The sequence below is a fragment of the Biomphalaria glabrata genome, chromosome 18 (genome assembly GCF_947242115.1).
Source record: "Biomphalaria glabrata chromosome 18, xgBioGlab47.1, whole genome shotgun sequence".
NCBI lineage: Eukaryota > Metazoa > Mollusca > Gastropoda > Planorbidae > Biomphalaria > Biomphalaria glabrata.
In genome coordinates, this window is record NC_074728.1 from 13,515,676 (window position 1) to 13,541,289 (window position 25,614).

Here is a 25,614-nt window from a genome sequence, read left to right on the forward strand (position 1 = left end):
GACGTAAGGCCAGTGAAGCCCTCGTATACGCTCTCTCATATGAAGCCGCTAAAGACGCATCTGGGAGCGTTCATCAAGGCCGAAAGTTGGAAGTCAAAGAGGAAGAATTCGCACAACTTGTTAGAAGGGTGACAGAGGCACTAGATGAGCGACGAACAAACCAGATACCAGAACATCAACCTAGGGCTCCTGTACGATGCTGGAATTGTGGTGAACTCGGTCATATACAAAGAAGCTGCAGTAGAAGATTTCCACAAACTGGAACCCATTACAGATCAGAAAGGTATGCACGACCAAGTTCTCGGGGGCTACCAGGGAAACTAGCACGCGCCGGCTTCAAGGGGCGGAACCCGGCGACACAGAGAATGAGAGCCCCTACAACCATCATCCCGGTCGCCGTGCTAGGACAGAGTAAGAGTCTGAAAATCATCGGAAAAATTGGATGTCAAAATTATCACTTCCTCCTAGATACTGGTGCCTCACGATCAGTCATCCGGACGGACAAAGTGGACAGTAGCAAGAAAACGCCAGTTAGAGCCTACTCGTTGAAAACAGCCAGTGGAGAACTATTGCCCATAAAAGGCCTGATCGACATAACAGTCCAGATCGGGAATCAGTCATTCAAACACGAATTCCTGATTGCTGACGTCACAGATGATTGCATAATAGGGCTCGACTTCATGATGAAATATGGCTTTTCCTTGAATATCGGCGGAGGCACTTTACAATGTGGAGACCTCGAAGTACCCTTGCTTGGCGACGAGAATGAAGAAGATGGCCGAGTCAGAAGGATTAAGTTGGTAGAAAATACAACCTTGCCTGCCAAGTCTGAAATGATCATTTGGGGGAAAATTGAGGACGGCTATCCCACGACAGGAACAGCGCTGGTAGAAAGCTTGGACACCAACCACAACGGGATAGCAGTAGGAAAGGCACTAGTCACGATTGGGAAAGACCTAATGGTACCAGTAAGAATTATGAACCTCGGTACAGTAGAGAAACACTTTCGGAAAGGTAGCACCATCGCTGGTTGCCACGCTCTTGAGATGATAAGAAACTGTAGCAGTGAAAACCCCGTCGAAAGACTCGAGTCCAGTGAACCGCAGGTTACTAAATTTCTGACAGAAGTCAAAACGATATTGTCGAAAGAACAGTACACCAAAGCAGAACAATTCCTCAGAGAGTTTTCTGACATATTGCCATCTGATGAAATGGACTTTGGGCGGACAAATCTTAATCCAGCATCGAATAGACACAGGAAACACTAGGCCTATACGACAGCAACCACGTCGCCTGCCGCTAGCAAAACACCAAGAAGCTATGGACATCATAGAACGAATGAGGCAGCAAGGGGTTGTTGAACCATCCAACAGTCCATGGTGTTCACCCATCGTCTTGGTAAAGAAGAAAGATGGGTCCACGAGATTTTGTGTCGACTATAGATTATTAAATGACGCCACACACAAGGACAGCTACCCGCTTCCTAGGATTGACGACACATTGGACACACTTGCTGGGTCACAGATCTTTTCCACCCTTGACCTGAAGAGCGGTTACTGGCAAGTAGGACTACACCCCGAGGACAGAGATAAAACGGCCTTCTCTGCTGGTAATGGTCTCTGGCAATTTACCGTGATGCCTTTTGGACTCTGCAACGCCCCAGCCACCTTTGAAAGACTAATGGAGCATGTGTTAAGAGGACTCAACTGGACCACGTGTCTTGTCTACTTAGATGACATTATCGTCATAGGCAGAACTTTCGAGGAACATATCGATAACCTGAAGGAAGTATTCGAACGAATCAGAAACGCTGGAATGAAATTGAATCCAAAGAAGTGCTCCTTGTTCAGAAGGAGCGTCAAGTACCTTGGGCACATCGTGTCGAAGGAAGGAGTCAGCACAGACCCGGATAAAGTCGAAGCCGTAAATGAATGGCCGATCCCCGCTAATATCCAGGAGTTAAGAAGCTTTCTTGGACTCTGCACGTACTACAGACGTTTCGTACCAAACTTCTCTAGCCTCTGTAGCGCCCTTCATCAATTGACAGAACCAAAGCGGCCGTTTATTTGGACAACGGAATGCCAGGAGGCCTTTGAGCGACTTAAAAAGGCTCTTGTTTCGTCACCCATTCTGGCCTACCCGATACCAGGCGAGACGTTCATACTTGACACCGATGCGAGCAACACTGGAATAGGCGCTGTCTTATCCCAAAAGATAGATGGAACTGAGAGAGTCATAGCTTACTTTAGTCGGAGATTGTCCAAAACCGAGAGAAACTACTGTGTCACAAGACGTGAGCTACTGGCAGTTGTGGATGCCATACAACATTTTCACAAATACTTGTATGGGCAAAAATTCATCCTTAGGACAGATCACGCTGCTCTTCAATGGCTGTTGTCATTTAAAAATCCTGAAGGACAAGTCGCCAGGTGGATTGAACGTTTGCAAACTTATGACTTCGAGACACAGCACCGAAAAGGCCAAACTCACCAGAATGCTGACGCGCTGTCTCGGCGGCCTTGCAGAATGGAATGTAAACACTGCAGCAAGGTCGAAGAAAAGGGGGGTATCATTGATTGCCAACGTCTTGGAGTACAAGCTTGTGGATCATGGTCCGACGAAAGAATCCGAGAAGACCAGTTAAAAGATGAAGATCTGGCCCCCATTCTGCTTATGAAGGAAGACGGACAAAGACCGGAATGGCATCACCTTTCTGATAAAGGAGCTGCTACCAAGGCATATTGGGCGCAATGGGACTCACTGACAATTGACAACGGAGTTCTCAAGAGGGTCTGGGAAACCGCAGATGGAGAAAGCAATCGCTTGCAGCTGTTGCTGCCTAAAGTGAGAGTTGCCGAGGTGTTGCAAGAAATCCATAATAATTCTAGTGGGTCACATTTAGGTGTCAACAAGACCTTTGAAAAAGTACGCCAGCGGTTTTACTGGTTCGGCTACCGGGATGATGTAGAAGAATGGTGCCGAAGGTGCGACGCGTGTGCAGCAGCGAAGGGCCCGCAGAGGAGAACGAGGGGACGTATGCAGCAATACAACGTCGGTAATCCCTTCGAAAGAATAGCGATCGATGTAGCCGGACCGTTTCCTGAGTCCCAGAGAGGAAACAAGTACGTTCTAGTGGCGATCGACTATTTTACTAAGTGGCCTGAGGCGTATGCGATACCAAACCAAGAAGCCACCACCATAGCGGAAACACTTGTAGAAAATTGGATCAGCCGATTTGGTGCTCCCATAGAGTTACACTCCGACCAGGGCCGAAACTTCGAATCCAAGATCTTCCAAGAGATGTGCCAGGTACTCGGCATCGAGAAGACACGCACAACCCCTCTTCACCCCCAGTCAGACGGGATGGTAGAACGATTTAACCGAACACTGGAACAACACCTGTCGAAAGTCGTCGATGATCGCCAAGATGACTGGGACACCTATATACCGTTGTTCCTTATGGCATATAGAGGGTCGATTCACAGCACCACTGGTTACACTCCAGCAAAGATGTTGTTCGGCCGAGAGCTGCAACTACCATGCGACTTGTTATTCGGGATCCCGGGAAATGTGCCAGCCTCTTCAACAGACTATGTCACGAATCTCCGAAAACGGATGGAGAAAACTCACGCTCTAGCCCGAAGGAACATCAAGATCAACAGTGACCAGGTGAAGACAAGGTACGACAAACGGGCCAATGCCGCTGGGTTTCAGGAGAACGATCTGGTGTGGCTTTACAACCCACAAAGACGAAAAGGCAAGTCCCCAAAGCTTCAAAGAGACTGGGAAGGACCCTACCGAGTGATAAAAAGAATAAATGATGTTGTGTATCGAATACAGAAGAGCCCAAGGTCGAAACTGAAGGTCGTCCACATCGACAGACTCAACAAGTACTATGGTGAAGCTGGATCTGCCCGGGACGGACAGATCTAAGGAGGGGGCAGTGTTATAAACCTGGTGGTGGCACAGATGGGGGTAGTGGTGTGTGTGTAGTCAGCCGACGCAAATCGCCCCAGGCCAGCGCTAGACGAGCGGTCAACCGTGACGAGTTACGACGATCGGCCGAGACGAGTTAACAACATGAAGGTTCGAGTAGGATCGGCGTCGTGAACAGAGCTCATTAGCGTCACGAGGGTTGTAGTCATCTGACCACCTAGAAACGTCGAGCGGCGTTCTGTCCGGTTCTAGAAGGCCAGTAGGGACCCTATATAAAGAGCGGAGGTGTCGCAGTCAAGACGGTTCAGAAAGCGGGTTTACGACAGGAGTTCAGAACACGGTCGACTACAGCACAGTTCAACGGTGTGGTCCTGTACGGAGCATTACGACGGTTCAGTGCGGAGTACTATCAAGTACAGTTGAGACGGCTGGCGTCTTGATCTTGGTCTGTGATCGAGTCCGACACAACGAGCCTAGTGTGTGAAGTCAGTCCTGAGCTGTTGAACCCAGCGCAAGCCCGGAACGAGACGGAGAGACCAGTGCAAGACTTGATACGGCGGAACGGTGTTATCGGAGAGGTATTTGTTATCGCAGAGCTATTTGTACTGTTCTACGTGCTGCCAATTGTACAGTATTGGCTGTTATTTATGGACATTAAACCTTTACGTTATTTTGGAGCCCTGACTTGTCAAGTTCTTTAAGTTGGTGGTGTATGGTGCAGTTTGCAGAGAGCCTGGATAGTGAGATTCGTAACAGTATGTAGGTTGCAACTGGGGCTGCATAGCCAAGGGGAAATACTGCATTCCTCATTAATCTTCGGACTCGAAGACAAGCCTTAGTGATTCAGCTTGCAAATTCTTAATCGGCAAAACATGGGCAGAACCTGGAAACTGGACATGGTTCTCGAAAACGACTCTAACGGTTTTCCTAGAAATTGGATTGTTTATGCTATGAAGTACAAGATGATAGTCAAAGGTTTTCTGTTAGGCATTCATTTCTGTTAGGCATTCATTTCACAACTTTTGTTTAGAATTGTTACTGCTAGGCGCTAGAGAGTGGTACTTTAACTAGTATTTCCAATTCACAAAGTAGAAAATGATTTACTTACATGCACTGTTCGCCCCAGCTCCGCCTGCACTCAATCCACTTTGAAGAGCCATCAGAGCTGGGAACATGGAATTTATGTGTTAATTAGAGCATATCATGACATTGGCTTTGAAGGTGAAGCTTAAGGAAGAATGCAACAGGTCACGTGGTACGCAGACCCAGGTGTGAGATGTGTCAAGTATATATGTCACTGCTGGGTCTACTTAGCCACGTAGTCAAATACATTCCTCCTTAATCGATATACTGGAAGGCAATCTTTTCATCTTTAAAAAAAAACTATCAATTAGTTTTGATCAGTCATGTAATTAAGTTTGTAAAAGATCTAGACTAATAATAATACATCTGAGCGATTAGAAATATTTTTACCAATTGTTTTAGTTTAGCGCTATTTCATGCTTTTAGCTTTCTCAATGCGCTATGATCCTATCACTTGCCTGGACCAGGCGGGAAAGGGATGGAGGAGCAAGAAGGAGGTGATCGCTTTTTAAATGCTTCTATCAAAAAAAAAATAAAGAGGAACGACCGGAATTCAAATTCCGTGTTTAAACCTCCCCAAGCTGACAATCTACCACTGTGCTAGCTAGGTGCTTTTGTAATTAGAAGGTTTATTTATAGTTATCGATTGTTAGCTACAAATTTTAAAGCTGCGACGCATGAAAGAGACTAATTCAGCGTATACCACCACATCTGTCAAGTACTATTTCCTTCCCTTGTTCGACATACCAAAACAAAATAATTAATTACCTATAGTTAATTAGATAATTACTGTTTTAAAATTGATTATTGTGTTGTCAGATAAAAGAAATAAGTATGCAAAATTTCAGCTTGATCCGAGATTAGGTGTGGGAGTAATAGCATGTACAAACTTTTTACCAGACAACAAACAGACAAACAGAGTTTGATATAAACTTTGTAAAAACAAAAAAAAAAAAGATGTACGTTCTCAGGATCTTGTAGAGCAAGCGAAATATTGATAGTCTCTAGGTTAATGGGATTGGACTTGGGAGCTAATCAGCCTTACATGTCATTTATTGTTATTTTTTTTTGACTGAACTAAAAAGTTTGTATGGAAGCGTGTGCAACGTGAATGTGCTGACAGCAGAACGGAAGAGAACATTCTATTCACCGCGAGTCTATTGTTCCACGACCCTTTGAATAGAATTCTCCCCCTAAGCCAACCGTAACATTCTTGTATTCATGGAGTGCTTTTTCTAACTTTATCAAATATATAGTAACGTTAATGTGATTATCTGATAGCGGTCTGAGTGATAAATTTTAATTGTTTTAAATTTAATATATTAAAAGCTTTATATTAACATATTTTGTGTTAATTAATTTTATGCTTATAATTAAACTAGCATTATGCACCGGTTTCGCCTGTTGATATTGTTCCCAGATATTGTTTATTTTCCCATGGTCATCTTCCATTGTTTTCTTATTTATAACAATATATAACAATAGAATGATATAAAGTTCAACTGTAAAGGCTTCCCCATAAATTCCTTTGGCAAGGTAATTCTAGTATGTATTACGTTGAATTGGACCAACCCGTAAAGTCCCGTATATACTTGATCATTAGGACTTTTCTATTGCATAGTCACCATATTCATGTCGCAGACTTGTGTTTCAAAATGAAAAACATGACGAAGCGTGGACAGCAATCTTCACAAAGGTTAACGATATTTCTACACTTTTTTTTTGCAAAAGTACACACTGTGCAACCAAGCATATGCGATTAAGCGAAGGTTGAGCTTGTTTCTGTTTCACCAGGTGTATGATTGTCAAGTCTTTGGAAGAGCGCAATGTTTATCATCTTCTTATTCATCAAGTCTACTTGATTGTGTAGCTGTCTGAAGACAACTCATTTTCACTGCACGCAATTAATGAGTTTACGATGTCCCCGGAAAATCTCCGACTTTGACAATTTACACCAGAGGAAAAGATAATATCGTAATGAAATGTTGAACAGATGTTTACTACATCTAGTCTAGGGAAGGGAGGCGGTGGTTAAGTGAATCTCGGTGAAGACTGGGAAAGGGGGGGTGAATTTCGGGATTTTTAGAGCGAACTGAGTCCACCCAGCTCTAACGGGTATCTGACTTAGTTGGGGAAAGGCGATTGGTCGTTGTGCTGGCCACATGACACCCCGCTCGTTAACAGTTGGCCAAAGAAACATATAGCCTTAACATCATCTGTCCTTTAAATCACAAGGTGTGAAAGGAAACCTTTACTTTTTACTTTAAGTCTAGTATACCTTAGCTCCATCTAGTCTAGTGTACCTTAGTTCCATCTAGTCTAGTGTACCTTAGTTCCATCTAGTCTAGTGTATCTTAGCTCCATCTAGTCTAGTGTATCTTGACTACATCTAGTCTAGTGTATCTTAGCTCCATCTAGTCTAGTGTACCTTAGTTCCATCTAGTCTAGTGTATCTTAGCTCCATCTAGTCTAGTGTATCTTGACTACATCTAGTCTAGTGTATCTTAGCTCCATCTAGTCTAGTGTATCTTAGCTCCATCTAGTCTAGTGTACCTTAGTTCCATCTAGTCTAGTGTATCTTAGCTCCATCTAGTCTAGTGTATCTTGACTACATCTAGTCTAGTGTATCTTAGCTCCATCTAGTCTAGTGTATCTTAGCTCCATCTAGTCTAGTGTATCTTGACTACATCTAGTCTAGTGTATCTTAGCTCCATCTAGTCTAGTGTATCTTAGCTCCATCTAGTCTAGTGTATCTTTACTACATCTAGTCTAGTGTATCTTAGCTCCATCTAGTCTAGTGTATCTTAGCTCCATCTAGTCTAGTGTATCTTAGCTCCATCTAGTCTAGTGTATCTTAGCTCCATCTAGTCTAGTGTATCTTAGCTCCATCTAGTCTAGTGTATCTTGACTACATCTAGTCTAGTGTATCTTAGCTTCATCTAGTCTAGTGTACCTTAGCTCCATCTAGTCTAGTGTACCTTAGCTCCATCTAGTCTAGTGTATCTTAGCTCCATCTAGTCTAGTTTATCTTAGCTCCATGTAGTTTAGTGTATCTTAGCTCCATCTAGTCTAGTGTACATTAGCTCCATCTAGTCTAGTGTATCTTAGCTCCATCTAGTCTAGTTTATCTTAGCTCCATCTAGTTTAGTGTATCTTAGCTCCATCTAGTCTAGTGTATTTTAGCTCCATCTAGTCTAGTGTATTTTAGCTCCATCTAGTCTTGTGTATCTTGACTACATCTAGTCTAGTGTATCTTGACTACATCTAGTCAAGTATCTTAGCTCCATCTAGTCTAGTGTATCTTAGCTCCATCTAGTCTAGTGTATCTTGACTACATCTAGTCTAGTGTATCTTAGCTCCATCTAGTCTAGTGTATCTTAGCTCCATCTAGTCTAGTGTACATTAGCTCCATCTAGTCTAGTGTATCTTAGCTCCATCTAGTCTAGTTTATCTTAGCTCCATCTAGTTTAGTGTATCTTAGCTCCATCTAGTCTAGTGTATCTTAGCTCCATCTAGTCTAGTGTATCTTGGCTACATCTAGTCTTGTGTATCTTGGCTACATCTAGTCAAGTGTATCTTGGCTACACTTAGTCTAGTGTAATTTTGTTTGTATGTTTTTCCTGTAAAGATTTCTTTCGATATTTAGATATTGAACAAAAAGAAATTTAAAGACAAGATTACTTACTCATCATTTCCATCGCGGCTGTAAGTAAAAAAAACAAGCAAAATATGAAAAGTACTTTTAAAAAAAATTAATTAATGATTATTTAAGGAAAGAACTGCATATTTATTAATTTACTATCTAAACACTGAAATATTTGCTACCCTTTTTCCATAGCAAAGACAATTAAATAATTATCACTAATTACTTAATTAACTGGTAAATTGTGTTAATCAATTCATGTTTTGTAATGGATATTGAATAAGTGTGTGAAGTTTCAAGTGGGAGAAACAACATGTAAACGATGTGTACCAGACTGACAGACGGAGTGACTTGATAGAAGCTTTGTAACAAGACAAAAGTTTGAAAACAAAAGGGGGTGAAAGGGGGTATCGGAGTGAATGTGTTACCGTAATCACTTTTTAACTGCAATAAAAAAAAAGCTGTACGACTTGAATTCGAACTCGAGGGCTCTAATTCAACTTAAACCACTATATATGTCAAGTACAACTTCTTTCCTTTGTTCGATACCAAACAAAATGATTACCAAAAGCTAATTAACTATTTTTTAAAATTAATTCTTGTTTGTCAGATACAAAAAATAATTGTGCGAGCTTGTAGGAGCAAATTGTAATTCACTAGGAAAAAAAAAGGTCTAAAACACTTCTCATTTACCAACTCCAATTAAAGCAACATTGAACTAGTCACTCTGGCTTATCTAGACAAACAGGAAGAACGAAGTCCTAAGCAATAAAACAAACAACTTACGGTTACTAGTGGGCCGTGTGCTAGTGCCATTGGTCTGAGCTGCAGGCTGGTACATAGCTGTGGACATGTTCAGACTGAATACATATCTTTCTAATTATCTTTGTTGATTGTTACAGAAGTAAATACAGAAATAAAGCATTCAGCGGCGGACCATGTAGAGGAAAGCTCAGTCCACCCACAGTTTTAATTGTTGGAGTTTTATTGGGAAAGTGATGTACTAAAGGCACAACATCTTCCAGAGACTAAGGATGTCTTGACATAAAGAGACTAAGGATATCTTGACTTAAATAGACTAAGGATATCTTGACTTAAAGAGACTAAGGATCTTGACTTAAAGAGACTAAGGATGTCTTGACTTAAAGAGACTAAGGATGTCTTGACTTAAAGAGACTAAGGATGTGTTGACGTAAAGAGACTAAGGATATCTTGACTTAAAGAGACTAAGGATGTCTTGACTTAAAGAGACTAAGGATGTCTTGACTTAAAGAGACTAAGGATGTGTTGACTTAAAGAGACTAAGGATGTCTTGACTTAAAGAGACTAAGGATGTGTTGACTTAAAGAGACTAAGGATGTCTTGACTTAAAGAGACTAAGGATGTCTTGACTTAAAGAGACTAAGGATGTGTTGACTTAAAGAGACTAACACTATGAGAACCAATCACACATATATTACATTTGAATGCGCTACACGTATAAAACATGAATAGAAAATACAATTTCTAAATACAAGACCGATATACTTTAGAAATACAAAACAAAAACTTGACACAACATAAGATAATAAAACACAAAAGTATATGAATACAAGACACAAGAACTAACGAGTACATGAAACAAAGACATATAAATTTTTAACATAAAAACATACGAAAATATTTAATACATTAACACAAAAATACACAATACATTACTCTTACATTTCATTGCATTAGCCATCATTGCTCTAAGCATCACTGAAATGGGAAAAAAAGGTTAATATAATAAAGTAATATGATTAGTAACCTTCATAGACTAATAGAAATACCTATTAGCTAGCCTACCACCCTTTTTTATTGTGGTGCGGCCAACATCCCTCTCGCCCCCCCCCCTTCAGTTACGCCACTGCCTGGCTAAAGTGATAAATATTTATAGCAGACCTGACGTGATAAATATTTATAAAAGTCCTGAAATGATAAATATTTATAGCTGTGCTGAAGTGATCATTAAATAAAAAGAATGAAATAAAGAGTACTTCTTACTTTCTTCTCTTTGCTCTGCCACTTTCTCCGGTTCCAATGGGGGCGCGGCGGGATTACCAGGAGCTCCACCTGCTCCCGCGCCTGGCGTGCCCAATCCCATTGCTGGTCCAAATATAGACATTGGGTTCATAGATCCAAGAAGTGAAGCTGAAATACAGACATTGGGTTCATAGAGCCAAGAAGTGAAATATAGACATTGGGTTCATAGAGCCAAGAAGTGAAGCTGAAATACAGACATTGGGTTCATAGAGCCAAGAAGTGAAATATAGACATTGGGTTCATAGAGCCAAGAAGTGAAATATAGACATTGGGTTCATAGAGCCAAGAAGTGAAGCTGAAATATAAACATTGGGTTAATAGAGCCAAGAAGTGAAGCTGAAATATAAACATTGGATTCATAGAGCCAAGAAGCGAGATATAGACACTGGGTTCATAGAGCCAAGAAGTGAAGCTGAAATATAGACATTGGGTTCAAAGAGGATAGGTGAAGCTGAAATATAGACATTGGGTTCATAGAGCCAAGAAGTGAAGCTGAAATATAGACATTGGGTTCATAGAACCTAGTAGTGAAGCTGAAATATAGACATTGGATTCATAGAGCCAAGAAGTGAAATATAGACATTGGGTTCATAGAGCCAAGAAGTGAAATATAGACATTGGGTTCATAGAGCCAAGAAGTGAAATATAGACATTGGGTTCATAGAGCCAAGAAGTGAAATATAGACATTGGGTTCATAGAGCCAAGAAGTGAAATATAGACATTGGGTTCATAGAGCCAAGAAGTGAAGCTGAAATATAGACAATGGTTTCATAGAGCCAAGAAGTGAAATATAGACATGGGTTCATAGAGCCAAGAAGTGAAATATAGACATTGGTTTCATAGAGCCAAGAAGTGAAATATAGACATTGGGTTCATAAAGCCAAGAAGTGAAATATAGACATTGGGTTCATAGAGCCAAGAAGTGAAATATAGACATTGGGTTCATAGAGCCAAGAAGTGAAATATAGACATGGGTTCATAGAGCCAAGAAGTGAAATATAGACATTGGGTTTATAGAGCCAAGAAGTGAAATATAGACATTGGGTTCATAGAGCCAAGAAGTGAAATATAGACATTGGGTTCATAGAGCCAAGAAGTAAAGCTGAAATATAGACATTAGGTTAATAGAGCCAAGAAATGAAATATAGACATTTGTTTCATAGAGCCAAGAAGTGAAGCTGAAATATAGACATTGGGTTCATAGAGCCAAGAAGTGAAATATAGACATTGGGTTCATAGAGCCAAGAAGTGAAATATAGACATTGGGTTCATAGAGCCAAGAAGTGAAATATAGACATTGGGTTCATAGAGCCAAGAAGTGAAATATAGACATTGGGTTCATAGAGCCAAGAAGTGAAATATAGACATGGGTTCATAGAGCCAAGAAGTGAAATATAGACATTGGGTTTATAGAGCCAAGAAGTGAAATATAGACATTGGGTTCATAGAGCCAAGAAGTGAAATATAGACATTGGGTTCATAGAGCCAAGAAGTAAAGCTGAAATATAGACATTAGGTTAATAGAGCCAAGAAATGAAATATAGACATTTGTTTCATAGAGCCAAGAAGTGAAGCTGAAATATAGACATTGGGTTTATAGAGCCAAGAAGTGAAATATAGACATTGGGTTCATAGAGCCAAGAAGTGAAATATAGACATTGGGTTCATAGAGCCAAGAAGTGAAATATAGACATTGGGTTCATAGAGCCAAGAAGTGAAATATAGACATTGGGTTCATAGAGCCAAGAAGTGAAATATAGACATTGGGTTCATAGAGCCAAGAAGTGAAATATAGACATTGGGTTCATAGAGCCAAGAAGTGAAATATAGACATTGGGTTCATAGAGCCAGAAAGTGAAATATAGACATTGGGTTCATAGAGCCAAGAAGTGAAATATAGACATTGGGTTCATAGAGCCAAGAAGTGAAATATAGACATTGGGTTCATAGAGCCAAGAAGTGAAATATAGACATTGGGTTTATAGAGCCAAGAAGTGAAATATAGACATTGGGTTCATAGAGCCAAGAAGTGAAATATAGACATTGGGTTCATAGAGCCAAGAAGTGAAGCTGAAATATAGACTTTGGGTTTATAGAGCCAAGAAGTGAAGCTGAAATATAGACACTGGGTTCATAGAGCCAAGAAGTGAAGCTGAAATATAGACATTGGGTTCATAGAGCCAAGAAATGAAATATAGACATTGGGTTCATAGAGCCAAGAAGTGAAGCTGAAATATAGACATTGGGTTCATAGAGCCAAGAAGTGAAATATAGACATGGGTTCATAAAGCCAAGAAGTGAAATATAGACATTGGGTTCATAGAGCCAAGAAGTGAAATATAGACATTGGGTTCATAGAGCCAAGAAGTGAAATATAGACATTGGGTTCATAGAGCCAAGAAGTGAAATATAGACATTGGGTTCATTGAGCCAAGAAGTGAAATATAGACATTGGGTTCATAGAGCCAAGAAGTGAAATATAGACATTGGGTTCATAGAGCCAAGAAGTGAAATATAGACATTGTGTTCATAGAGCCAAGAAGTGAAATATAGACATAGGGTTCATAGAGCCAAGAAGTGAAATATAGACATTGGGTTCATAGAGCCAAGAAGTGAAATATAGACATTGGGTTCATAGAGCCAAGAAGTGAAATATAGACATTGGGTTCATAGAGCCAAGAAGTGAAATATAGACATTGGGTTCATAGAGCCAAGAAGTGAAATATAGACATTGGGTTCATAGAGCCAAGAAGTGAAATATAGACATTGGGTTCATAGAGCCAAGAAGTGAAATATAGACATTGGGTTTATAGAGCCAAGAAGTGAAATATAGACATTGGGTTCATAGAGCCAAGAAGTGAAATATAGACATTGGGTTCATAGAGCCAAGAAGTGAAATATAGACATTGGGTTCATAGAGCCAAGAAGTGAAATATAGACATTGGGTTTATAGAGCCAAGAAGTGAAATATAGACATTGGGTTTATAGAGCCAAGAAGTGAAATATAGACATTGGGTTCATAGAGCCAAGAAGTGAAATATAGACATTGGGTTCATAGAGCCAAGAAGTGAAGCTGAAATATAGACTTTGGGTTTATAGAGCCAAGAAGTGAAGCTGAAATATAGACACTGGGTTCATAGAGCCAAGAAGTGAAGTTGAAAGATCTGTTGACCGTCTTTATTTATGGCCATGATTTCTAACAATAAACTTCTTGGCAGTTAATAAGAAGATAATCAAACAAGAGAAATTGCAGCTCTAACAAATCAGGGTGATTATTTTGCATCTTATTTCCTTGAATTATTTATTTTCAAGGATCTTTCTCTCTGATAACTTTTAAAATCTGTTGTGCATTTCAGAATGGCCTGACTTTCGACGCTATAATTTTCAAATATTTGAATGAAAGTACCTATGTTACTTGTCATTCGGTTTGAGCCAAGCAAGGTGCACCTCGAGAGCGAGGGGACGTAACAACGATATCAGTAGCAAAATTAACACGCAAGTAACAAGCGCAGATAACTGTAGTAAAACTTTAAGAATGAGTCAATGGTGTTTACTTCCCTGTTCACTAATTGATGTCTATTTGATTTGGGACATATATTCCTTTACATTTCTAAGGAGATATCAGAAAATCTACAAAAAAGGAAGATGGAAGTTTCAGATTTATTCTTGATTTCTTTCTTTTTTCTTTCTTATTAATTTTCTTTCTTTCCCTCGACAGCTGGATAACTCTCACTAAGACCGCGGGCACACATTTGAGACCAAATAGAAAACAATCCCCCAGGACAGACGAAGAGGTGAAATGTATTTATACTTGCTGGATGTGGCATAACACATAGGTGATCGTTCGTCTTTCCTCTTTCAATTGTAAAGCAACTCTGAATACATTTCTAGACTTCCTTGTTTTCTATGTGCATGATGTCAGGACACTTCTACATCGAGATTGGGACAGGAAATCAAAGAATCTATCAGAATGCAATACGGATTTGCATCCGTGACCATTCCAATGTCTGTGTGCTATCTACCTCTCAAATGTACAACAAGCATCAACTACTATAAACTATCAACATACTTATATCCCTTGGTGCAGCACCGGCTGTACCCGAGCCAAGACCTAAAGAAGCCAGGGTCATCAAGTCTTGGGGTTCTAAAAGAAAAATTTCAACAAGTATTAAATGTTTGTATTTAACATAGCAATGAAAAATGTCTAAAGATATTATAAATATCTACAGTATATCATGTCTATTTTATTTCGGTCTAAGGAGTACTTACTCATGCCTTGCGTATTAGATATTCCATCTGTTAAAGTGTAAAAAGTGGATTATATTGACAACGCCATTCTATGCGAAAAAGCCAAGCTAGTTTTTAATACGCTAGTGTTTTTTTTCTGCTAAATATTTAGATTTTATATGATTTCAATATTACGAGCATTAGTATGAAGCAAGATTTTAATTTAATGTGATTTACTCGGGTGTCAAGTAAATAGGACTGTATAGATTATAATACACAGATTTATTTCTATTCTATCATATAGGTATTAGCCAATATCGTGAACGCATATATCAATAAGCTTATTTACAAGTATATGCTAATAAAATGTGTAATATCTGTTTATAAAGAGTATCTCTGCGCTTATATAGATATATAGTACGTATGGATGAGTAACTCTACTCTAAGCAGATGGCAATTTACACATTAGATTGTAAAAATATTTTTGACATATGATGTCGCACAATTTTATTATTTATTATTATATATATTTTAATATATTATATTATTATGTTATAATATTTTATTATGATATTAATATTGCTATTATTATTATGTATTTCTTACTAGGCAATAAACTCTGCAAGTGACTTGGTAATTCTGAAAAACAAAATTGCATCATTAGATTCATTTCTTCTTCTTGATTGGACATCATTTAATCTTGAAAAATAAAATTTTCACAAGCAGAGTTACACAAGAGTTACACCATGGAACTATACTAACACAAAGTCATGCACACAGACCTATATATATTATATCTGAACTGGACATGTAGATCTATTAACACTACAAAAAATGTGAAGAACGTGAAGATGAACCAAGGCTTTGTTTTGTAAAGTAATTATAAGAGTCAAGTTTTTTTTCCATCCTAACCTATATAACATAGAATTTAATGTAGATAATGTAGATCGAGATCTAGTAATTAAACATCGAAAAGAAGAGCACTCTTGTCTCATAATTATTATTTTGCAATTTTTAGACACATAAAAACAAAATCAATCTTTTTAAATGTACAAAATACAATAGACGTAAATTATTTCGATCTAAGATATTAGAGCTTTGTCTGAATAGAAACGAACAGGAAATGGCTTTATTTCATGAATTGGCGTCTATAGTTCTTCGATTAATACATAACAATCTAAATATATATATATATATATATATATATATATATATATATATATATATATATATATATATATATATATATATATATATATATATATATGTGGTGGGTTCAGCACAGAATTATAACAACCAAAATGACGAAGCAAGTCAGGAGGCTTATTTCAAGTTTAATGTACACAAAAAACCTGCCAAAGGCAAACATACAACATGATTACTAATGAGCATAAAATAAACATAATTATATGGTCTAAATGAACAGACCAATTTGTAAAAAAAAATGTAAACACAACATCAGGTATAAATACTAGATCAAGCAAAAACAAAAAAGAAAATCTTATAGTGTGAACCAATCATCTCTTTTATGAACATAAGAGAGATATGGAACACCACCAAACATTAATAAAATAAATGACAAAGTAATTAATAAAAAATAAATCAAATAGTTCTATAGAAAACTAACATACATTGAAGAGCTTTTCTTACAAAAACTATGACAATTAAATAGAACAAAGGTAGTCCGACAATGAGGACAAAACCTGGGTAGCAATATGATATATATAAAAAATAAACAAGAATATGTGATGTACAAGAAACAGTAAAAATGTGTTTACCTGCAGCCTTGGTCAAAACAATGAACTTAGGACAAACACAGCAGGATCAGACAATGTGGTATTGGAGTAGGTGCGTAGCAGCAAGTTTCAATCGAGGATGCCAGCAGGAAAAGGAATTCAAATCTCAGCTACCGGGGCAGAGGTCAACTTGACCCTTTGCTGGCCGGTGCTTGGTCAAGTTGAGCCGACCCGTATATTATGTCCTCCCCACTACAGAGCCCCTAGCTTGAAACGACCCGTCTCGGGGCGTTTAGCCTAGTATGTTTCTGGAAACAGAAACAACTGTTTCTTCTCCGAACAGCCATTTTCTTGGACACCATATATGTTTCCAGCCTGTAGTGTACTTGAACCTTGGATTCTACAGGGTGGCCTATCAGGTTTCTCTTTGTATGAAGAATGTAGCTGGTGCTGTGGGCTTTCCATCTGGTAATCAAGGACACTAAAATCTTTCATAGATGTTTGGGAACCTGATGGTAGTGCGGTAGTGAGGGGTGAACCAAAAAGTCTCTGTTGCTGGTGGCACTGTTTGTTTCTCCTGAATGAACATGGTCTGCGGAACTTATCAATCCGGGACTTGCATGGCTGACAAGCCTCAAACTTTCTGTCTCTGGATGTAGAGCATGGTTGGGTAAAGTGACTTGCACCACGGGTGTGAATGCGCCTAGCCTGTTTATTGGCCCGTTGTCCTACTTGGTTGACTTGTGGTGAAATGGCAAGTTTGCTCCTGCTAACTAATTCGCAGCGGGGAGACTTGACTGTTTCTCTGGCAACCTGCGGGGCCTCTCTATATCGAGAGCTAACATTAATAGGCAGGTGTGATGGCGTCATATCTTTTATAGTGTGCTTGGATTTAAAAACATCTTGGGTGTCTCTTACTCCTTGTCGAGAGGATGCGGTTTGATGCACTGAAGGCAGCTTAATAGTGGAGTTTTGGGGAATTTCCAGCTTTATAAATCTTGATCCAAGTACAATGTCATACAATGAGGATTCTAAAACAGCAGCTGTAATAGTACCTTGGACAAAACGGGACTTGATATGCACTTTAGTAAGAGGTACTGTTTTGGGTGGGATGTCTAAGTCAAGAGATTGAAGGGTCACTGATACATCCATAATGTCTTCAGGTCTTACAAAAGATCTACTGACAATAGCATCAAAAGAGCAGCCAGAGTCTAATAGACATTTAGCCCTATGTCCATTGATTAGCACTTCCTCTTCAACTTGCGGATTACGTCCAGATGAAGATGGGTTGTTCGTGTATCCAGGAAAAAGGGTGGCAATTGTGTGGATTGGCTGTGATCTGCATTCATACAAATTGTGTGAGCGGCTGTTGTGAAAATTACACCATTTTCCTAACTTCTGCCTTTTAGGTATTGTGGGTGGATTTTCTGAAACAGGGGGCAATAGACCATTGACAGAACAACCAATAGCACTTGAGTGAATTAGAATTTCAGGTTGTGACGATTCCAGACATTGATTCGCCACATGTCCAGACTTCCAACAGTTGATGCAGACTGGTGCTCCATCCTCAGCATATGGGAAGAATCCCCTACTTGTTTGCGCCCAAATCAGTCCTGCAGGTGCTGTGGGGCGGTTAACTGCCCACTGAACTTGGTGACTTGTCTGTGTTTGGGGGAGAGGCTGGTCAGGGTATGGGCTGCTCTGCCCATTTGCTTGTGGAGTGTGCTGTAAAGCCTCCAATAACTCCCCAAACCTGTTCAATTGGGAACTTACCAGTTCGCACCACTGGTTTTGTAGTTGGGAGTTTCCTCGGTCCTGGCTTTCCCATTTGAGGGCCTGGTTTCTAACCGCAATGAATGTTATTGCTGGTTCCTCCTCCACCAGTCTCAGCAGTTCCCTACGTAGTGCAGAGTCGTTCAGCCCGTGGACGAATTGATCCCTCAACCTTGCCTCGCTGAAGCACTCAACTCTCTCCCGCCTTTGTTGGCTTATCGCCACCGAGTGTTCGCAGAAGAGCCGGTGCGAGAAGTCTCGAAGGGACTCTGCTATCTGTTGACGTGATCTCAGGAAGACCACCTCAGCTTCTCGCACTGGCATAGTCTGGGCAAACGCCTCAAGGAGGGTTTCCAACAAGGCTTCCGGGTCACTCTTTGTCTTTGAGGTCTGCAAATCGAGCTCTTTCCTGGCGGGGCCGCTGACATTGCTCATAATGACTGCCACCTTTTCCTGTGAAGAATAAGGCCTAAGCTCCCATGCCTCTCTTATTTCCCTTGCAAAGTCCTCAGCCGTTGGCTCATCGGCAGTGCCCCTACCACTGAACTGGCGTACCCGCTTTGTCTGTTCTGAGATTATGAGAGGCCGTTGGCAGGCCAGTTTCAGGGCCTCTAACTGAGCCCGGAGGGCAGCGACTTCGGTTTGGTCCACTTCTGCTCCTCCTTCTGGCTCTCCTTCGCTGCCCAAAGGACCGACCTCACCCCAATCCACTGCATTGTGTTTTGTCCTGTTCTCCATTGGCTGCAGGTTTTTTGTTTAATACAATTATACTCTAACTTAATACAATTATATACTTTAAATAATAACTACCTAAACTACCCTGAAAGAGAAAAAAACAACAACCGGAATATCTCAAATGGTACAATATAATAAAAAAAAGTACTTGTTCAGCTTCTGACTTGATTGCAAGGTTCCGAAGGCTCCACTTATTGTCTGACAGGGAGGTCTGGTAGACTCTTTCTTCGGATCCCACTTCTGACACCAAAAGATTCTGTGGTGGGTTCAGCACAGAATTATAACAACCAAAATGACGAAGCAAGTCAGGAGGCTTATTTCAAGTTTAATGTACACAAAAAACCTGCCAAAGGCAAACATACAACATGATTACTAATGAGCATAAAATAAACATAATTATATGGTCTAAATGAACAGACCAATTTGTAAAAAAAAATGTAAACACAACATCAGGTATAAATACTAGATCAAGCAAAAACAAAAAAGAAAATCTTATAGTGTGAACCAATCATCTCTTTTATGAACATAAGAGAGATATGGAACACCACCAAACATTAATAAAATAAATGACAAAGTAATTAATAAAAAATAAATCAAATAGTTCTATAGAAAACTAACATACATTGAAGAGCTTTTCTTACAAAAACTATGACAATTAAATAGAACAAAGGTAGTCCGACAATGAGGACAAAACCTGGGTAGCAATATGATATATATAAAAAATAAACAAGAATATGTGATGTACAAGAAACAGTAAAAATGTGTTTACCTGCAGCCTTGGTCAAAACAATGAACTTAGGACAAACACAGCAGGATCAGACAAGGTGGTATTGGAGTAGGTGCGTAGCAGCAAGTTTCAATCGAGGATGCCAGCAGGAAAAGGAATTCAAATCTCAGCTACCGGGGCAGAGGTCAACTTGACCCTTTGCTGACCGGTGCTTGGTCAAGTTGAGCCGACCTGTATATTATGTCCTCCCCACTACATATATATATATATATATATATATATATATATATATATATATATATATATATATATATATATATATATATATATATATATATATATATATATATATATATATATATATATATATATATATATATATATATATATATATATATGTCTAGGTCTCTGAGTTGATCAATCGCGGATAAGAATTTGTTTCCGTTTTTCAGTCTAGATATAATATATATATAGGTCTGTGGTCATGCATCATTTGTCCATCTTTCATCATTTTACATTTGTATACAGACAGTGTCTAGATCATAAGCGATGTTAATTTCGTTTGAAGTGAAACCAAATACTTACGGAAACCATTTGGCAAACGGCTTGCTATTGTTGGTTTGGGGGTTGTGGTCGTTGTAGTTTCTATCACTTGTGGAACTGTTCAGAGTGCAATAAAACAACGTTTTTATACTGCGAAGACTAATCTAGTCACATGTTTGACATTTCAGAGTGGAATAAAACAACGTTTTTATACTGCGAAGACTAATCTAGTCACATGTTTGACATTTCAGAGTGGAATAAAACAACGTTTTTATACTGCGAAGACTAATCTAGTCACATGTTTGACATTTCAGAGTGGAATAAAACAAATGTTTTCATACTGCGAAGACTAATCTAGTCACATGTTGACATTTCAGAGTGGAATAAAACAACGTTTTTATACTGCGAAGACTAATCTAGTCACATGTTGACATTTCAGAGTGGAATAAAACAAATGTTTTCATACTGCGAGGACTAATTTAGTCATATGTTTGACAAAGTCCTCAGACATGCTTCTTTAAGAAATATACAATTGAAAAAAAAAAAGATTCTGAAAATTGTATTTCATTCTGGAACATATATAAAACAAAACTTCAGAGAAAAGTTTTTAAAAGTGATACATCATGTTTTATAAACATGTCTAATGTCTAAAAAAAACACATCAAAATAATAGTGATAATAATTATTATAATTATCATTATTATGTTTGTTATTATATATTACTAATGTTTTTAGCTCAATCAGTGTACCAGAATGAATCTAGCCAATAGTGACAAAAATAATTATCCTCAAAATAGAAATTAGAAATGTAATTATCAATAAGTTAAAGACATTTGTATTAACACACACAAGCGCACACACACACACACATAAAACCAACCTGATGGCATGCCTGGGAATCCTGAAAATCCTGGCATACCTGAGACAACAACAACAATATGTTTAATGTCAAACTTTTTTTTCTGTAGGCCTTCTAATATTATATGTACTTTAATTTGAACAAAGACTTTTATGTTTTGCTTTCTAATAAATATTCTAATTTCAGAAAGTCTTACTTTTCAAAAGTGCTGCCATCATTTGATCTGTGAAAAGTCAAAGTAAAGTCATAGTTGCATTACCTTTTACATTCTATATTTAAAACATTAATTTGCTCATTTCTTGCAAACATTTAAAAGTTTCAACTATCTTATCTTATATAATACAGACGTTACTTCAAAAAAGGAGATGATTACGTTCTACGCGTCATGCATTTAGTCATGCATATTAACCAATGACTTAAATTCTGCCAAGTCACTAGTTTTCCTGGCTAGCTCAGGCACCCATTCCATGCTCTAATAGCACTAGGGAAGAAGGAGCTTTTGTATAAATTTGTCCTAGCATATGAAATGAGGGGATGTGCCTTAATCTTTGTGTCTTTCTGAGTATTTTATTAAATTTTGTTTTTGTATTTGAAGATTATGGTTCAGTGTTTTATGTATAATTGCAACTTTACTTTTGAGTCTTATATCCTGAAGGGTTTCAAATTTAGTGATTTTTCTAAAGGTGTTACTCTAGTCAAATGTAAATATTCGTTTGTTATGAATCTCACTGCTCTAATTTGTGTCTGTTCCAGTTTCTTAATGTTTTCTTGAGCTGAGGGGTCCCAAAAGGAGGATGCATATTCTATTATTGGCCTAACCAAGGTTGAATAACACTTTAGTTTTATGTTCTTATTTAATTTATAGAAATTTCTTTTAATAAACCCTAATGCTTTGTTTGATTTTTTTATAATTTCATCAATATGGGGATTCTATGACAGTTTTTCATTTATTATAACACCTAGGTATTTTGCGGTTTAGTCTGTGTTGTTGGTTTGCCATGAATAAGATAAGTGGAATTAATTTGTTTTAGTTTTTTGTTACTCTTAATAACTCACATTTATCTGGGTGGAAAGAAATACTCCGATTTGATTCCCATTTTTGTAATTCATCTAATTCTATTTGTAAAATTTCTGTGTTTTTATTGTTCTATATATTATGCAATCGTCTGCAAATAATCTGACTTTTGTTCCTGAACTAATGCAATTTAATAAATCCTTTAAGTAAATTAAAAATAGTAGTGGACCCAAGACTGTTCCTTGAGGTACACCTGAGTTTACTGTTATCGGTGTTGATTTAAAGCCATTTATTATTAAGGTTTGTTCTCTCCCTATCAGAAAATTCTTTAATCCACTGATGCAATGGACCATTACTGCAGAAATATTTTAGTTTTTTAAGCAAACTATGGTGGTGAACTTTGTCAAAAGCTTTGGAAAAATCTAGTAAGATAGCATCTATTTGCTCACTGTTATTCCTTTTCAAAATCTGTGTCAGACATTCTTTAGAAATGTTCTCAACAAGTTCTCTTTTCGATCTTTCGCTTTGAATTTGTTTGTTTGTTTGTTTTTAGTTTAAACGGTAACCTAGGAATTGTTTTTGTTTTTATAACCAGAACTCTAGCTAGCTACTGGTTTAGTTGTATTAGCTACTAGGTGCTACACATCGACGACCAACAACATTGCTATACTCTTGAAGCACACTTTTTGGTTTTGGATTTGTCAAGATCACGTGACAGGTTTTTGATACGTAAACTTAGTTTTAATTATTAGAGCTACTTCGTTGGGAAAATGAGGCGAGCTTAAAACTGATTATCACCATCTACCAATACTAGTGGGTTAATGCTAAGTATATAGTGCAACATATAGGTCTGTCTTAATATATAGATTGACCATTGATATGAATGATATGTATATTTAAAAACAAATACATTTAAGTTTGTATATAAAAACATAAGAATGCATATTTAAGATTTAGGATAAATCTGTTCGTTCCAAGATAAGGATGACAAAAGCGAGGTTTTCTGAACGCTAATAATGGGTTTTATACATCAGAAACGAGTTCCCTTGATTTAAATCTGTACCAAGAATAAAGCATTTCAAATTAGAATTCTACCAGAAGAGCATGCAGGCATTTATTTATTTATCATGCGTTAGTAGAAAGTAGAAATAGAAATAAAGAAATGCACACAAAAGGATATGTTATGAAACAAAAAGTGAATAGAATGAGGCAAGCACACAGACATACACATACATATAGACTGGACAGAGTTTGCATGCTATCAATAGCACATTTTCATGAATTCAGAAAGAGAAACTACAATTTTTTTTACAGATAAATATATATATATATATATATATGTGTACAACTTCTACTGGGTTTAACTGTCTATACGCAATGACTAGCCCAAAAATTATTATCCCGTGATCTTTGTACAACTCTATATGCAGAGTGGAATGAACGAGATAGGTGAGATAAGATTTGGATGAACTGCAGATGTAAGAAATAGAAGCCGTGTTAAGGGGTCCGCCATATTGTTTGGCTTTCAAGATTATTGTGACAATCCTGCACCGAAGTTGTTAGTGCTAGGTTTTTTTTTCTCCTCCTTTTCAAAGCACTGTTCCAAAATCTAGAGAATTATAAATAGATTTGTTTTTTTTTAATTATTAGATCTCAACTTTTCTTTTAGTTGAAGAGCGAAGTGACAGAATCCTTAGAGACCATTTTAATCTTGATTTAGACTGGCATTGGAAAAATATTTTATTTGTATCAAAATATCGTGAGACAGTTACATATCAAAATTAACAGATTTTCGTTGCTTTAGCTTCTAGTAGCCCGCTTGTATTTATCTCTTATCACTACTTGTTATCGTGTACACACAACAAATGTGTACTAATACTAAATGTTAGTTGTTAGGGAAGGTAAGTACAAGCTCCCCCTGGTGTTTGGGAGTCACGTGACTACATCTCCAAGCACCAATACTTACTTCTTTGTACTGCGGCAGCTAATTGCGAATTTGGGAAATTGGGCAATCTCTGTGGGCTGGCTAGATTCTTTAGAAGGGCAAGATTCTGAGGAATTGTCAGAATCCTAGACATGGCCACATTCTGTTGGGTGGCAAGATTCTTTTGGTTTGCAGGGATCTGGGGAGGTCTGGGTGGTAGGGCTAGAGACTTAGTTCTGAAGAGAAGGGCTGCACTGGCTGGCCATAGAGGCCTGGGTTTTTTAACCTCGGGCTGTCTGGCTTTTATTAACGTACTGGCCAGTTCTTGAAGTTGAAATAAGTGCTGAACTAAGAATATAGATGGTGGACATCATCAGCTGGCTATACTTCTAAAGAAATGTTGAATGTTCTAACACACAAACGTAGTCTAACTAGTAGAGTTTAGCATTGTAAAACTGGCATTGAATTTTACATTTTAACTTGCTAGAATGTAAGACTTCAGTTTGTGCTTACAAAAATAACCAATATCATGCTCTAGCTACATGTGATAATAATTCCGTGCAGGTCAGTGACGTGAACAAGCATGTATACGTGTAGCTGTAGAATTAGCTGGGTATCTAGAGAGAATAGTGTCTTCACCACCAGGCGGTCAGTAAGCGTTTTCAAGCAAGAATTGTTAAACAAGCAGAAACAATGTAGTCAATGTAAACAAGCAGAAACAATGTAGTCAATGTAAACAAGCAGAAACAATGTAGTCAATGTAAACAAGCAGAAACAATGTAGTCAATGTAAACAGGTTTCAAATTGATCCGAGAATGGACAGTGGGAGGAAAACATGTTCAAACTTTTTACCAGACAGACAGACAGACAGAGTTGATTTAAGCTATGTAAATATTTCTACTCGCACAGATGTATTATTGTTTGTCGAGATCTATTACAAATTCAATTACATGATTGATCCAAACTAATTGATACTTAAAATAAGTTTTGTTTTTAAAAAAAAAGTATTTTTTGTATTTTGCTTGTTCTAGTCTGGACTTATGTTGTTCTAGTATTTATTAAGACTAAACACACACTGGACCAAATCCTACATTTTGTTACATTCTCCACAAAGTCGACAGCAACGCCAATCTATACTCCTCTGCTAGGAATACAAAATAGTATTCACAAAATTAAACAAAAAAAGGTAAAAGTACGATCTATGGCAGACGATTAACGAGGGTGTCGTGTGGCCTAGCATCATGAACAGTCTAGTACTCATTTGGAGGACTCAGAGGCGTCCTAAGAATTTCCAATCATTGGTATTTAAACTCGACACCTGTCGGTTCGGATGAAGCGTTTTACGCCC

General features: G+C 38.2%; 2 protein-coding genes across 7 annotated transcripts in view; both read right to left on the reverse strand.

The window, feature by feature from the left end:
- Positions 1-25,614, reverse strand: part of LOC106052362 (uncharacterized) — an 87,386-nt gene that overhangs the window by 24,157 nt on the left and 37,615 nt on the right. For 3 of the 6 annotated variants that reach the window (XM_056016825.1, XM_056016826.1, XM_056016824.1), the window contains 11 exons: positions 21,524-21,550; positions 21,349-21,387; positions 20,511-20,585; positions 15,561-15,593; positions 14,997-15,023; positions 14,797-14,871; positions 10,688-10,834; positions 10,367-10,402; positions 9,449-9,505; positions 8,705-8,722; positions 5,045-5,101 (listed from right to left, as the gene is read on the reverse strand). In XM_056016825.1, the coding sequence (XP_055872800.1) occupies positions 5,045-5,101; positions 8,705-8,722; positions 9,449-9,505; positions 10,367-10,402; positions 10,688-10,834; positions 14,797-14,871; positions 14,997-15,023; positions 15,561-15,593; positions 20,511-20,585; positions 21,349-21,387; positions 21,524-21,550 (591 nt within the window). Of the gene's footprint in view, positions 1-5,044; positions 5,102-8,704; positions 8,723-9,448; positions 9,506-10,366; positions 10,403-10,687; positions 10,835-14,796; positions 14,872-14,996; positions 15,024-15,560; positions 15,594-20,510; positions 20,586-21,348; positions 21,388-21,523; positions 21,551-24,308; positions 24,615-25,614 lie in introns of all 6 variants that reach the window. The other 3 variants (XM_056016823.1, XM_056016821.1, XM_056016822.1) reach the window with 2 other exon arrangements.
- Positions 16,246-19,307, reverse strand: LOC129923898 (uncharacterized). Its single transcript, XM_056016820.1, has 2 exons — positions 16,733-19,307; positions 16,246-16,306 (listed from the first exon to the last, which is right to left on the reverse strand). The coding sequence occupies exon 1, from the start codon at positions 19,199-19,201 to the stop codon at positions 16,988-16,990; it is 2,214 nt and encodes a 737-aa protein (XP_055872795.1). The 5' UTR covers positions 19,202-19,307; the 3' UTR covers positions 16,246-16,306; positions 16,733-16,987.